The 16,395-nt window shown below is 46.5% G+C and overlaps 1 protein-coding gene across 47 annotated transcripts in view; it reads left to right on the forward strand.

Moving 5' to 3' along the window:
* NCOR2 (nuclear receptor corepressor 2) overlaps positions 1 to 16,395 on the forward strand; it is a 397,818-nt gene that overhangs the window by 193,384 nt on the left and 188,039 nt on the right. For 45 of the 47 annotated variants that reach the window (XM_037879169.2, XM_037879168.2, XM_037879164.2 and 42 more), the window contains one exon: positions 76 to 189. The exons of the other annotated variants lie outside the window; for them this stretch is intronic. In XM_037879169.2, the coding sequence (XP_037735097.1) occupies positions 76 to 189 (114 nt within the window). The remainder of the gene's footprint in view (positions 1 to 75; positions 190 to 16,395) is intronic. 47 annotated transcript variants of the gene reach the window in all.

Consider the following 16,395-nt stretch of genomic DNA (forward strand, 5'->3'; position numbering starts at 1 on the left):
TGGAGAGAGAGTGTCTCCTATGGCCAGAGTGTTTCTTGTTTTGAACCACTCACTCTTCTTTTCAACCTTTCACAGCAACAGTTGGAGGAGGAAGCAGCCAAACCACCAGAGCCTGAGAAGCCGATCTCACCCCCACCTATTGAGTCCAAGCATCGCAGCTTAGTGCAGATAATCTATGATGAGAACAGGGTAAGTCACTTACCGACTAGCGCTTGCTGAACTGACTGACGTATTAACACAGCAGTTGTGCTGTGGATATGCACTCCCTACTCAACTAGCTTTGTGTGTATTATCAGGAAATGACTGCTTGTACCAACTGACCAGGGCCAGGCCAGTGAGGGGGGGGATCTGGATTTCCGTCAGCGGCACACGCAAATGGCCTACCTGCCATGTGATCTCTTGCGGAAATTGTGAGAGATGCTGGTTGGTGGATGTTGACAGGAGCAAGCCAGAGCAAAGGGTGTTAATTGTGTAGTGTGGTTCTTTGTTGCATGTTGTATTGCTGGAAGGGGTGAGGGTTTAATGGGATTAGCCTTGGATTTGAATTACCTAGAATGATGCCCTGGAACCTGACGTGATCAACCAACAGAAACCACTCAGCGTAACATCCTCCTGGGGTAAATTGGGTGCTTGAATTACTGTATGCTGAGCTGTAGGATGATCCCTTAGAAACATAGGCACTCTCTTGTCTGTGTGGGTGACAGAGATCCTGTGATGCTTTCTGTCCGCTTCGTGACCTTATCCCAAACTCCCTTCCCATGGCTGGATGTGCTGGCGTGGGGTGCGCTCTTGGTGGCCCCTTTGCCCCCCCAATGATGGCCCCCTTTCTGTGTAGCTTGTAAGCACAGTATTGAGTCTGAAATGTTTAAACTTGGGTGCCTCAGACATCCAAATCCCATATTTAGGCACCTATGTGGAAGTGGCGTGCTTCCCAGAGGTGCCTAGCGCCTGCAGCTCCCATTGGTCTCATGTCTGAAAATGTTGGCCTATGCCATATGCAGAGCACTTTGGTATCACAGGGATTATCTGAGAGGTTATCGCTAGCATTCTGCACCTGTCTGGTGTGCGGGGTTCCCTGTGAGCTCAGTGCTGCTCCTGTTAGGGCAGTATTTGGTTGTGACCCCCGGTGGGAAATGTGAGATCTTTAACATTTAAACGCCAATCAAGCAAAGAAAACCTCTCCCCCGACCACTTCGTACACACCCTTACCCTTCAAGGTCAAGGACTTTCAGCCTCTCAAAACACATACAGATACATTATCACAGCTTATTATATTTCCCTAAAGTTAAGTATCCTCACACCTTCTTGTCAACTGTCTAAGTGGGCCATCTTGATTATCACGACAAAAGTTTTTTTTTCTCCTGCCGATAATTAGCTTCTCACAGTTTGTATGGCAACTTCTAACTTATCTGTATGTATATATATTTCTTCTTACTATATGTTCCATTCTATGCATCCGATGAAGCGGGCTGTAGCCCACGAAAGCTTATGCTCAAATTTGTTAGTCTCTAAGGTGCCACAGGTCCTCCTTTTCTTTTTGCGGATACAGACTAACACGGCTGCTACTCTGAAACTTATTATTGTTGTAACTGATCCGTGTTTTTACTCTTCTGTGGTAAATGTGAGGGTATTGCGGACATTTTTGACTTTGAATAAGGGGTCCTCAGCTTGGAAACGTTGCATTAGTGGAACGAGTTTGCCCTTTATTTGCTTTCTGAAGAACTGTGTTGCAGGGCAGGGCCTGTGGCTTTAGCTGTGCCAAGTTCCCAACCCCTTGCACTTAGGAACTCCAGTGCAAACCGTGAGTGTGATTATGCAAAACAGACTTAGAGCGCCTAAGGGCGAAGAGGATTTTTAAAGGACTGTGTGATCTGTGCTGAACACTTTAAATGGGGCAAGGCGAATGGAAAGGAGATTGACACAAATCAGCGCTGAATCTGTGGAATTTTAACGCGGCAGCAAACTTTAATAAAACGGCGTGAATTGCTGACAGTGTGTAACTCTCCTTGACTGCTAATTCATTAAACAGGGCCACTGCCTGCAACTGGGGTTGAAGGAGAAATGAATCTGGCTGGGTGCTTTGCGTTGACATTAGAAAACTGGGCCCTTTTGTACGTAATCAAGCACATTCGTTTTAGGTGTTGGGTTTAATGGATGATTCTGCATAAAAGGAAAGTGACTAGCCGCTAATTGTTTTGAATTGCGAGTCCTTTGAATTCACTGTGAGCTGCAGAACTCCAGGTGCCTGATGTTTAAAGATTACATGCCCTGGGCACTACTCCGAGGTAAAGCAATTACTTTGGCGTGGTTGTCATTCTTTATAACTCATATAAACACCTACATATGCATGATGCTGTGTGGAACTGTATAAAGAGAGAGGCCAAGATTTTTAGAAATGTGCGTGCCTACCTTGAGACAGCCTAAAGGGACCTAGGTTTCAGGCGGCAGGTGTGTAAGCACTTCCGGAAAACTCTTGACCCTCTTTAAGTGTTCTCCAGTTGTGCACTCAACATAACTAGTCACTTCGGAGAATCTTGGCCAGAATCCCCACCCGAATTGCTTAGGCTTTAGGTTAAGACAAGAACACCAGGGAGTGGGCAGACAAAGATGAGGACCACAGGATCATGCAGTCACTTAGGGGAGTAAGCTTTTCTCAATAATGTTGGGGCAGACGTCGCTTGTTGGGTGGGGTTTTGAGCACGTTGGGTTGGTTGGAACCGTGGGGCAGGGTGGATTGGTTTGTTGTCTTTGTTTCACAGTCTGATGGTTAGCTGGATAACTGAAACGTTCTACTGATGATCTGAGAAGGGACTGGAGAGAAGACAGAGCACCATCATGGCCTGAGGGCTCAGGAAGGTTGTTCCAATCCTAGGGATCACTCTTTCATGGTACTTGCCAGGTACACAGTGGAAGGTATAAATGCAGTGCTTGGATTTTTGCGGCAGGAGGGGCAGGCAGAGCTGGACTGTCCCTCAAACAGTGTCATCTGCGGGAAGTGCCAAGATCCCATTCAAACAGCACCGAGTTACAATACTGCCTACCCAGCTTGCTTGGGGCTGCTGGTGTCACTGAAGTGTTCAGTGGATGGTGCTGAAAAGAATGTGAAGAACCATGTGAGCTGAAATGTGCCGTCGAGAGCAAATGGTTACAATGAACTGGAAGCAGCTGAGCATGATGGTTTGGCTTCAGTTCTTAGTTTGTGGTTTCAGTTTGTTTGTGTTCTGCAGTTCATACCCCAATCCTGCTAATATTCATTCCTGCCCAAAACCTGGCTTTGGTTTTCCTATGAACCTTTGCAGTAGCATGTGCTTGTTCAAAACGGGTGTGAATCAAACGGAGGTCAAGTCCGACTCCAGATGACTAAATAACATACTTCTCCCACATGTAGCTCTGTTAATATCCACGTGACGGCTGGGACGTGGAAGGCAGATGCTGCTTCTCTCTTCTCTTTTGGGGGATCCCACGTAGAATAACGTGAGGACACATTTTAATGGATTTATCCCTGGGTAAAAAAATTTTTTTTTTTTAATAGAAGGCCCAGCAGGCTGCCAGCCTAGGGCTGTGAACTGAGATCACTCGTCCGCTGCTGGGGAGTGCACTGGTGCAGCCTCTGGAGGAGGGACCAGAACATTTGTGGGATTCTACATGCACAGACATATGAATCAAATCAGTCTTGCAATTGGCTCTGTAATAACACACAGGACAAGGGGTTGTGTTGTGTTTATTCAGCTCACCCCTCTTCCAATGCAGCTGCCCTGAATAGGGATCTCCCAGATCCTCCTACAGACAACTACCAGGAGATTCCGCGTCTCCCCCCACTACTTCCCAGTGCTGCCTTTCTCTTTCATGCCCACTGCTGCCTTTCTCAGGTGTGCATTTAACTCCCTTGGGGGCTCAGTACCAGGGGAGGTTGACAAACTGAGATGCAGAGAGGCTACCAGTCAATTGCTGGAGAAAGCAGGGTTGCTGGGGAGCTAAGCATCTATATTTTGATTCACAGGGGGTGGAGGTGGAGAGAAATGGTGTGTCTTTTAAGGCATAGAAAGTAGAAAGATATCCAAGCCCCATGGCAATACAGGCAGCCGAGACAGGCTGTTCCAGGATGAGAGGGAAAGTTGGAGTCTGTATTTTGGGGTGATAATGCATCCCTTGATCCATCAGTTTGAATTCAGGAGGAGGAAAACCAGGCACTTGTTTAAACACCAAAGCAAGGGATTACTGCTTCACCCCAAACTGGAGTGTCTGCTTCCCCAAGTGTGTGCCTCCTCCCCCCCCCCACTTACAGGTTGTGCCAGGCAAGAGAGGAGAACACCACGCTAGAGACTGTGGGAAATCAAGTTAGCCAGCTATTGTGTGACCTACTTTCGTTTTGGCTATAGATGTGATTCTTCAGGGGTGAGTGGATTCTAATTTTAGCCTTGTGGTTCATCAGGGAATTGTATTTCTTCCCACCAGCACATTGGGTAAGTGGCGCAGAGGAGCCCTGTTGTGTATGGGGGCATAGAATATCGGTTGGCGTTGTCTGCATCAAAGCTTTCCTCAGAATCCAGGCTCTCCTTAGCCGTTCACCTTAACACTGTTGTGAGTCTCTTCCTCCCTGTGACCTGCTTTACCAGTGTGATTTGAAAGGTCTCTCTGCATCAGGGAGAGTTATGATCTTTGGCAAATTTGACCTGTGATCCCTTTCTTACTCTATGCAATGTGCTGGATGAGTTAATCGTATTCCGGAAACACATGGCCGTGCAGATGGGACTAAAGAAGAAGGTAGAAAAGCGCAGGGATCTTCACGGACTTTGTTCTGAGCGAACTGGCTGCATTTGCTTTTTGGGTGAGATTTTCAAAGGCGTAAGTGGCAGTGAAGCGCACAGTCGCCATGGACATTCATCTCACGGCCATTTGTGCCTTTGAAAATCTCCGCTGTGTGTGTTGATCCGAGACGCTTTGTCATTCCATCCTCGGTGGGCGTTGGAAATTGCGCCTGCCAGATTTTGCACTTGCCCCCCTTTTGCGTACAAGCCCATGACATGGAATAGCTGTGCTGGGACCACCCAGACTGTGCATACAGAGGTGGGCCTTGTGCCCACAGAGGGGTGTCACGTGGCCAGGTGCAGTCTGAGGGCTTGTCTGCACAGCAAACCAGGGTATGAATCTACAACGTCCCAGCTTGCTGCACAGGATGAACCTTGTCACGGCTGAGTGTGCTCTGGGGCTTTCAGCGCACTGTAGTGAACGTTCGTATACAGAAGGCTCGTGGGCTGTGGATTCACACCCTGGTTTGCTCTGCAGCAACCCGCCGTGTAGAGAAGGCTCTAAATAAAAGCACGTTTTGAGATGTGGCCCAGCGTTTTTGCTGCTGCCCGAGGACCAAAGCACGACTGCAGAAAGGGTGACATTTTCAGAGTTACCCAAGTCCCATTTTCAAAAGTGGCAGAGGCGCGTGGGAGCCTGTCACATACAAGTACTTTTTGAAAATGTTACTCTGGGTCTGTTTACAAACTGTCCTTGGAACCCTCCTCTTGATTTGACATTTGCTGCTTGACACTCTGTGGGATTCCGCTAAGGGCACGCGGGGCCATGGCATTCGCAGCCACCCAAGGTATGTTCATTTCACACAGTAGCATTCCCTGCTCCTTGGGCTCACCGCCAGGAGAGCAGTCCTGAGTTACCCAATGGAATCTGCTTCTCTAGCCATTGTGAATTGCTGCCAGAGGTTGGTGCACGGCCGTTAATGATATAGTCACAATTATTATGTAAGAGGAAAATGGGCGAACACTTGAATTTAACTGTGCAAGTGACCTTCAGTCTCCCCTGTGGGAGAGAAGGAAATTAGTCCTCCTGGGCTGCATTATTGTCTCAAGGCAGCCTCCCCTGTCATTTTCACATTAAATCCCCATAACCAGGACACATGCACTGGGTATATTGTTAATAATGTTTTTATTCCACAAGGCGGTTCAGTGGAGATTCCCTGCTGCCCCCCCTTTTTCTTCCCGCTTATATATATATTTTTTCTGACATTGCTGACAATTTGGCTTGACATTTCTGGCCCTGAGTAACTCTGGTTTTAAGCAAAAATTCCAGGTCTCCTGTTCAGTGCTGGGTGGGGTTTTTTTGTGTTTTTTTTTTTTTTTTTTTTTTCTTCTTCCCCCAATTACTTTTTGAATGGAACTCATCACACTTTTGGTTTTGTTCAGATCTTATTTGTCAGAGTGCCCTGGAGGACACTCTCCGGCTCCAGTCAGCAGTCCCTCTCCATGCTGCGTCTGAGCGGAGCCCACTAGTGCAGCAGGGGAATGCACTGTTTGTGGCCATTAAGTCTACTCTCTGAGTTCCCCATCATTGTACACACACGCACAGAGTCACTCGCAGCCCACTGTCAGTGCATGCCCGTGTGTCGGTTTACATGATTTCAAGCAAGTCTCTGTTCATGGAGGGAAATCAGTGGCTCAGAGGGACTGCTCATGGGAGAGGGGAACCTCTAACTGGTAGGTCACTGGGTTGGAATGTAGCCCAAGGTGGTGGTGACACATCAGATCGAAATAAGTTTGGTGGGTCTCTGTCCTGTTCCCATGTTCCAGTCTATGGCATACTGTCCAGCATGGCAATTTTCAGACTGCCTATTGCTGACAGGAGAGGCTCAGGATTTGGATAGCTCAATCTCCGTGGCCCCTCCTTTCAATCAAGATCACATGCCTTTCAAAAAAATACGTTCTCGCTCAATTGCAAGATGTGGGCTTGATGCAGAAATTGCTGGGGGAAATTCCTTGGCCTGTGCTATGTGGATTGATGGTCCCGTCTGGCCTAAAGTTCTTTGGAGCTGTGAATCCTCTAAACCTTAAAAGGCCATATCTGCACTGGAGAGAGAGAGAAGTTTCAAAATAGTTTCCAAACCTGGCTTAAAATCTATAAATTGGTTTTGGATGCAGTTTGGTCACCTTGGTGGAGCAGGCCAAGCCATGCCAGACCCTTACTGAGACAGCGGCTTTATGCCAGGTGAAGCAGTGACTGGCTGTGCGGACATTTAAATGACCCTCTCTAGAGATGAGTTGGGCAGCTCAAACCTTGCTGAGAACTACTGCGGTCTGAAGGCTCTGGAAAGCATGTACCTTCGGAAGAACTTCCCTGCAACAGGAGAGCTAGAACTTACTGTAATTTCACACTTTTATATCTCAGTAGCCCTAAGACACCAACCATGTCAGGGCCCCATTGTGCTAGGTCCCACCCCCTCTCTGTAACGCTCACCCCGCGTTCCCCTCCCCCATTACTGCCTCCTTCCCGCCCCCTCGGCCTCCTTCCCACCCCCTTTCTGTAACGCTCACCCCGCGTTCCCCTCCCCTATTACTGCCTCCTTCCCGCCCCCTCGGCCTCCTTCCCACCCCCTCTCTGTAATGCTCACCCCGCGTTCCCCTCCCCCATTACTGCCTCCTTCCTGCCCCCACATTCCCCTCCTCCATTTTGCCCCCTTCCCTTCCCTTCTCTTCCCTTCCTGAAATTCTCTGTAGAGCTGCTTGTGTGTGGAAGGAGGGAGCTACATTTACAGCACATCTCTGGGCAGCCATATACCTGCATCTCCTTCAGCTATTTCTTCCCTATCTTGGGGCTCGGCTATTTTACCCCCATCGTTTGTTCATATCTGGGCAGAGAAGGTGCCGACTGAATTGGGGCTCTAGTTAAAGCCACACACCTTTCTCCACCTAGCCCAGTGTGTGGTGAGGCTCAAACCCTGGCTTTCCAGGTGTCGCAAGGCTATAATTGAGATTCAGCCCCGAGATACTTGATGGCTTTTATCTCTCTCCCGTGAGACAGCCAGTCTCTGATCTGAGTGTCGGAGCTGTCCTTTGAAACACAGGCACATCCGCTTTCCTTTCAAGTGTCGAGCTCATCACTTCACTTCTCTCTCTTTTGGAGAGGAAGAGTTAATGTCAAGATGCTCACTGCCGCTTTTTATGTTCAGCGCCACTGCTGTGGGACCATGATTAACCACAGTGTCACGCGGGTTTGGATGTAAATCTTTGGACGTAACCTTCTCCATCGCAGGTGCGGGTGCTGAAGGGTTGTGGCACCGCTTGCCCTTTCAGGCTTTCCTGTCAGGCTTTTGAAAAACAGAGTTGGATGCAGTGCAGCCAGTGAAAGGCGGCAACAATGTCTGTTTGGCTCTTGGGATTGTGTCGGTGGGAATCAATAAGATGACATTTTAATTTGTTTTCTGTCTCAGTGCTTGTTCCTTCAGAAAGGCACTGCTATGTATCTATAAATACAACAGGGTGGTGGAAAATTGAAATTCAAAGGATTTTTTTTTATACTCCTACTGCTCTTATGTCTGTAGGGAATGTATTTCCCTGACTATCCATTTGCCCTCATAAAGCATGTTCAGCATTGCTGGTTCTTCCATAAATAAGTGAATAAATAAACGAAAGCTTTTAATGTTCCCAAGTAGAATCTAGCCTCTTGTTGTCTATTTAGTTTCCCTGTTGCAACAGGATTAACCCACTTGCCCTTTAAAGGCCATGGGGTGTGATTTTGATCCCATAGTGGTTTTACACCAGTGTAACTGTGACTTCAGTGGACTTATTCCTGATTTATACTGGCCAGTATACATCAGGGCGACAGTGTCAATGTGAAAACCCTGTGTTAAATAAATCTGTATCAGTAGAACACCTTTTGAATGGGGCTGTCGATTAATCTCAGTTAACTCATACAATTAACTCCAAAAAATTAATCGTGATTAAAAAACTTAATCGCGTTTAATCGCAGTTTTATTCACAATGTTAAATAATAGAATACCAATTGAAATGTATTAACTATTTTGGATGTTTTTCTACATTTTCATATAAATTGTATTCTGTGTTGTAACTGAAATCAAAGTGTATATTATTTTTGATTACAAATATTTGCACTGTATAAATGATAAAGGAAGTAGTATTTTTCAATTCACCTCATACAAGTATTGTAGTGCAATCTCTTTGTCATGAAAGTGCAACTTGTAAATGTAATTTAAAAAAAAATAATTTTTTTTGTGGTTACATAACTGCACTCACAAACAAAACAATGTAAAACTTCAGAGCCTGCAAGTCCGCTCAGTCCTACTTCTTGTTCAGCCAATTGCTAAGACAAACAAGTTTGTTTACATTTACAGGGGATAATGCTGCCCTCTTCTTACTTACAATGTCATCTGAAAGTGAGAACACGCATTTGCATGGCACTTTTGTAGCCAGCATTACAAGGTATTTATGTGCCAGATATGCTAAACATTCGTGTGTCCCTTCATGCTTCGGCCACCATTCCAGAGGACATGCTTCCATGCTGATGACACACGTTAAAAAAAGAATGCGCTCATTAAATTTGTGACTGAGCTCCTGAGGAGGACTGAGTGTATGTTCCTTGCTCTGTTTTACCCGCATTCTGGCACATATTTTATGGTATAGCAGTCTCGAATGATGACCCAGCACTTTGTTCATTTTAAGAACACTTTCACTGCAGATTTGACCAAAAAAACAAAGATACCAATGTGAGATTTCTAAAGAAAGCTACAGCATTCGACCCAAGGTTTAAGCATCTGAAGTGCCTTCCAAAATCTGAGAGAGATGAGGTGTGGAGCATGATTTCAGAAGTCTTAAAAGAGCAACACTCCGGTGTGGAAACTACAGAACTCAAACCACCAAAAAAGAAAATCAACCTTCTGCTGGTGGCATCTGACTCAGAAGATGAAAATGAACATGAGTTGGACTGCACTGCTTTGGATTGTTGTTGAGCAGTCATCAGCATGGACGCATGTCCCCTGGAATGGTGGTTGAAGCATGAAGGGACATATGAATCTTTAGCACATCTGGCAAGTAAATGTCTTGCAATGCTGGCCATGAGAACTCCTGTTCTCACTTTCAGGTGACATTGGAAACAAGAAGTGGGCAGCATTATGTCCTGCAAATGTAAACAAACTTGTTTGTCTGATCAATTGGCTGAACAAGAAATAGGACTGAGTGGACTGGTGCTAACGTTTTACATTATTTTATTTTTGAATGCAGGTTTTTTTGGTACATAATTCTACATTTGTAAATTCAACTTTCATGACAAAGAGATTGCACTACAGTACTTGTATTAGGTGAATTGAAAAATACCGTTTCTTTTTTTACAGTGTAAATACTTGTAATCAGAAATAAATATAAAGTAAGCACTGTACACTTTGTATTCTTTGTTGTAATTGAAATCAGTATATTTGAAAATGTTTGCACGGTTTCTACATGTTTAAATGAATGGTAATTTTTAAAAAAATTTTAGTCGCTTGACAGCCCTACTTTTGAACATTAAAGCTGAAAGAATTTTAAAAATCTAATTTACTTTGCATCATTTATTGATGTATTTATTTTATGTTTTGAGCTCTGCCTATTTGGACAACTAAACAAAACAGACTGATCGGTTTCACTTTTGTTTCTGGTCAGTTTCACACACAGGTTCTGATGTGCTAGACAGTGAGGCCAGATTTTCCTTTTGATTGTTACAGTGGAACAGTTAAAGAGGAAAGATATATTTTTTCTTGACATATAAAAATATGAGGTAAGCATCGTTTTAGCATTACAGATGTGTTGCAAACTGATAAAATTCAATCTTCTGAAGCACCCAGCACCTTGGAATTCTTTTGCTTTCCATCAGAGATTTAAAGCAAAATAGACTTTTGCCCTCCGTCTGTTTATTATCTTCCCACAGGATCAGAAGTTCCATGTAAGTGTGGGATTTTCTCTGTCCACTGAGAGTGATCCAGCCCAAGCGATGCTGTATCCTAGGCTTTCAGAGGGGCTGGAAATAACTGCAGGAAGTGCGGTAACTCCCAGAAGTTCTGAGGAGAGGAGCGTAAGCCGTACTGTACAGAGCCTCTGACAAATAGATGCTTTCCTATAATTGTGCTGATCACTAGACTTTATTGTCACTTCCAAAGGCCTCCTTAGCATTTCAGTTTTCATTTTTTAAAGTGCCTTCTGAATGGGAGATCACTTTGCAGTCTGCTGGCTGGGATATTTATATATAATTCCCCCCCCCCCCCCCCGAAGGTCTGTACCTCTGTCACTTGGTGTGATGGAGTATGACACACTCAGCCGCAGAAACCCACTTAAAATGTCTAGCAGAAGACAAGAACTTGGAGACAAGAGAGGAACAGAAATGAGTCGGTCAGTCACGCTCTGCACAGGAAATGTTGAGAGGATTATTAATACACATCTCCAATATGACCCATTTCCCCAGTTTTCTTCTTATGCTTGATGAGTCATTTGCAAACAAAGTTGGTTGTCTGCAGCAGAACACATTGCAGATACTACGTGCTAGGTAGAATTCCAGTAACACTCTTTCAAACTTTCCAGTTGTGCTTTTGCAAGTAGAATAGCAGCGCAGAAGTCAGGGTGCCCGCAATGCCTACTTCAGGGAGTTCCCATAGGGAGTGGTGTACATGTTCCTGAAAAGTTTTATTCTCGGCTCTTCAACTGTGGGACCAATTGATGGCTATGTGAATTCCACACATTGCGCGTTCCTTTGTTTCACAAGAGTGCTCGCATCACTGAGGAGACAGGAATAATAACCCCCTTGCTGTATCGGTGCTATAGGGATTTCTTGACTCATGGAAGGGAGTTAAGTCTCTCCTCTAACTCCACCCCGGTAGTCGAGATCAGACAGAAGGCTTTGATTAGCAGACTCTGGATTTGATTTTTGAGGAAATTGGTCCAATACTGAGGCCTGGTCTATGCTAGAAAATTTAATGGACCCAGTTACGTCACTCAGTGGTATGAAAAATCCACACCCCTGAGTGACGAAGTTAAGCTGACCTAAGTCCTCACGTAGACTGCTAGGTGGACAAAAGAATTCTTCTAGCTAGTGCCTCTTGGGGAGGTGGATTACCTACACCGATGAAAGAGCCCCTCCTGTCAGCGTCGGTAGCATCTACACTGACGCACTGCAGTGTTTCAAGTGTAGACAAGCCTCTGAGATTGCCACCTGCTGCACTGGCAAAACACCATCTTGCAGAACCCTAGGTGTTCCTGGGAGGTTTCCAATTCAAGTTTGGGCCAGGCCAAACCCTGCTTAGCTTGTAAGATGTGCCAAAATGCCATGGTGGTTTGACTCCAGATGAAATGCACCTGGAGTCGGGAGAAAATAAGGGCTTTCTTGGTGTCTAGAAATTAAAACCTTCCAGATGGGGGCCAGTATTGATAAGCTGCAATCCTGTCCCCAGCTATCTTTTAATCTTAATGCAAAAGACGGGATGTGCAAGAGAGACCTTTACATTTGAAATAATGAAACTGTGATTATTTCGGTCTTTTGCAGAATATATGAGTTTGATTCTGATCTGAGGTTTACACCAATCTGACTGCATTGACTTCAGTGGCGTTACTTCTTATTTGCACCATTGTAACTGAGATCAGAATACGTCCTGCTGCTTTAATATACAAGTCTTGCTACCCAGCCTGTGGCGGTGAATTCATGATCTAAATGGCCAGGACAGAACGTAGTCATGCAGTGAACGCTTTCAGCACTGCTCTGGGTATTCTCCTGCCTCTTTAAAGGATTTGCTTGTCTCAGTGCAGGACGTGCCTGATCCTGAATGAGAATGCTTATATTCTTAGGCATGGCCTGGCTTTGATCGCTGCATTTTCTGTCTATGAAATGCTATAAATAACCCTGAGAGCATGGTTCAGCACTGGCGGCTGAGAGTGTATATGGAAGGATGGTTGGAAAAATTCCAGGAGAACGCCCCCTTCTAATTCCGGATCCACTTTCTCAAAATAACTTTGTGTTTCCTCATCTTCAGGTTTTGGTTTTTTTCCCAAAGCTTGCTAACCCCTCTGATATATTGGGAGGTTTGGGAGTCAGAGGTTGCTGTGCTGGATTGTGATCCCTACAAGAAGCTCAGGTTGCCTGTAAATTGCTGGAATGGACCCTTTTTTCTCCCCTCCCATGCCAAGATTCAGCCAAGGGGAAAACCAGGTTTGTGTTCCCAGATTGAGGGTCCCACTGAAAACCTTTGCCATGAATATTTCTAGACCTGCATGGAGATTTTCGTGGCCTCTCACGGAGCTTCTTCCATATGATGTCACCATTGTTTTCAGGAGCAGTTTAAGGGGCATAATCCTGATATTGGCAGGGGTGCCCCATCCAGCACAGAATCAGTGAGAAACAAAGGGTTAAATTGGGGCTCGCCAGCCCAGTGTCCAGCAGGGGGCAATGGGGATGTAGGAGTCCTTGGAGGTATGAGGCACCAAGCCTCCAGGAGCCATGGCTGTGCTCAGAGGATGTTCAGGCCAGTGGGAATCGGGGGAGGGGACTAGTCATCCTTCCCCCTTGGAAGATGCCCGTGGTGCTGTTGGAATCAGGCCAGAGCAGCCCCTGCTCTTAGCCAGAGCATGGAGTGTGACTGCGGCCAGCACCTTAGATGGGCCTAAGGAGGATTTTTGTGTGCTCTGTCCCTGCTCCTCTCGCGCCCCTTAGGGCGAAGGGCAGTCTAGTCCCTAGAGAGGGAAATCAAGGAGTTCATCCAGGATGTGAAGTCTGGGAAGGCAGAGTGGGGATGCTAGGGGCAGACTTTCAGTGGAGGCCCATCTTTTGGGATGTAGCTGGAAATGTAAATGGATCTCGGTGCCAGTCTGTGTTAATCCACCTCAGGTTGTTTGTGGTATGTCTGGCCCCCAGCAGCAGCCAGAGACATGACGACGCGTGGAACGGGACGCAGCAGGGAGATGCAAAGCAAACCATGAAGCATGGTGAAAAACGAGTCCGCTCCTTGGGGCCACAGCATGGCTCGAGCTTCTCGGGCTGACGAGCACTGACCCCTTTGGGGATGCCAGTTCCCAGCACCAGGAGGTGAAAAGGAAACTGCTCACTGCGCCGGGCGTAACTCAGCGGGTTTTTAGCTCGCTGTTGTTTGTAACGCCCCCTTAGAGCTGTGACATGACATGTCTGTCCCACCCCGAATGGGAAATAACCACGCCCACCCCCTGGTGACTGCCACACGGCAGAATGAGGCCTCTTTCCAGCATACTCCGGGAAGCAGCTGGCGATCAATTCTGTGCAATCGTCGTGCTGGTTCAGCTGCACAAGGGCGGGTAGGCCGTGATCACCATGCATTGCAGAGCCCTGCCCTGCAGGAGGCATCTGTGCACCGGGCCACCAGGGGGGCCAAGGGGGATCCCCTAATGTGGCGAAGGCATTAGACTGGCAGTCAGGAGAGCTGGGTTCTATTTCCAACTCCGCTGCTGGGCGACCTGGGGCTGGTCACTCCCCTGCTCTGTGCCTTTGTTTATCTTCTGACCCCTTGTCTACCTTGACTGTAAACACTTTGAGGCAGGGACTGTCCCTCCCTGTGAGCCCTGGTCTCTGTTTGGGCCTCCCGGTGCTACTGGAAAGCTCCTAAATCATTTGCTCATAGACCCCTACATCCCCATGTGAAGAGCTAATGCTTTGCCTTTTATATTCTGTCCAGTCGCACCTCGCAGTGTGTCCTTTCCTAAAAGCGTCCCAGAGGAGGCTTCTCCGCAGCCCTAGCAAGAGATCGAACTCTGTTCTCGCTTACATCGGTGCTAAATCCGGAGTCACTCCACTCAAGTAGAGTGGCTGTGGTGTAAAAGGGAGCAGAATTCTGCCCCCAAGGTGCTCGCTCCTGTGCTGCAAATGACTCCGTTCAGATGCTGAGCCACTGATGGATGGTATGTCAGGAATCTGTGCTGAGTCTGGAAAAGGAGCCATTAACTGCTGGCTGAGGAACAGTGGAGGGAATAGAAAACCAGTGGGATTTTCATTCATCACACTAAGAACAATGCCTAGATTTGCTTGTTAATGTCTTGGTGACAGAGCAGTGGAGTGTTTCTTTGTTAAATAACACACATTCAGAACTCTGGGCTTGCTGACTGAGTGTGAGGATGGACACACTGTAGGGTTGATCATTATGGGCTCGGTATGCTCCTGATGAAATCAATAGGGAAAAAATCCCACGGCTTCACAGGGAAGTAGCCTTGAGCCCTAATCCTGATCCCCATTAGGTGCCCATAGAAGGGCACAGAAGCAGTGGAACGGGCACCATTCTGCTGCAAAGATCCCGCTAATGCAGGAGGAGCTCTAAGCCTCCTTTGCACACTGCCCCTTCGCCTGCCTTCCTGGACCAAGCTCTTTGTCCCCTGAGCCTGCAGAACTGGAGCGTGTTCTCCTGATGCTGTTCGTCCTTCAGCAAAAGTCTTATATTAGGAGTGTGGGGAAACTTTGGATAGCTAATAGATGTCATTAACATCTCTGCCGCCCAGCTCTTGCCTCTGCCTGTGTCGCCTTTTAAATAGCTTGTTACAATTGTGTTAGGATCTGATAAATGCAGCAAGGAGCATCAGCAATTACGTTGTGTGTCAAGTGTTAATCAGGCAGCTTTCGGGATAGAGGCATTGCTTGGTGTACATACAGCGAGATGCCGTGCCCAGAATACTTTCCCCAGCACTGTTACATTCTGGAGATGTGTACGTTAATCAGTTAACGCGAGAGGAACGATGTCAGTCCTTTTGATTCTCAGCTACGTTCTCCCTGCAGTGTTTTGCCTCTGGTCGTCTCGTTAAGTTGTCTAAATATGACAAGTGTGTCAGCCAAACACATTCAGCTTTATTCTGAGTTAATCTCCTCATACGCACAGGCTTTCAGCAATGTCGGCCTATATACGCGGCGTCTGATTGTGCCAGGACATCTTGATTTTGTGCACCAGTATCTGTGATAATGGGCCTTCGCAGTGAAAGACTGCCTCTTAATTTTGTGGGCACGATCTTATGCCTGCAATTAATTGCACCTGCGGTTAATCGGTGTGACGTTTTGTACCAGGCGTGTGCCAGAGTCCGTGTCGGTAAGCCAACAGGTGGATGCTTAAGGAGAAATTCGTGCACACTCATGCACAGCTAGCTAGATGCCTATGTTGCACAGCATGGGATTTTTCAAAGCACTCAGAGTTGGCCTAACTCTGCTCCTATTGACAATTTCACCCACCGTTTTTAAGCGTCCATACGTTTTTAGTACCGCTGCATCAATATTCTCCAAGATCCTAGTGTGTTATAGATCTCCCAGAGACCTGAAAATTCTTGGCTCATTGGGGTTAAACTTCTAAATGTTTAATATTGACAAGTCCAGGGACAGGCTTAACTCATACAAATTAGTGAGGATGAATGCACAGCCATGGAAACACATATATTACTTAACATGCAGAACTAACACGTAGTGACCTTTGTCAGATGGGTGCCCAAGCCTCAGAGTGTGCAGCTCACTAATGGCATTGATAGACTCCAGTTGGCTTTTGTTGACTGGTTTGTATTAGTTACAGAACAACTGAGGCTTGTTTAACTTCCATTTCCTCCCCTTTTTTTAAAAAAAAGAAAGAAGACTAGAAATTAAATGCAA

Source organism: Chelonia mydas, chromosome 15 (genome assembly GCF_015237465.2).
Source record: "Chelonia mydas isolate rCheMyd1 chromosome 15, rCheMyd1.pri.v2, whole genome shotgun sequence".
In the NCBI taxonomy this organism is placed as follows: Eukaryota; Metazoa; Chordata; order Testudines; family Cheloniidae; genus Chelonia; species Chelonia mydas.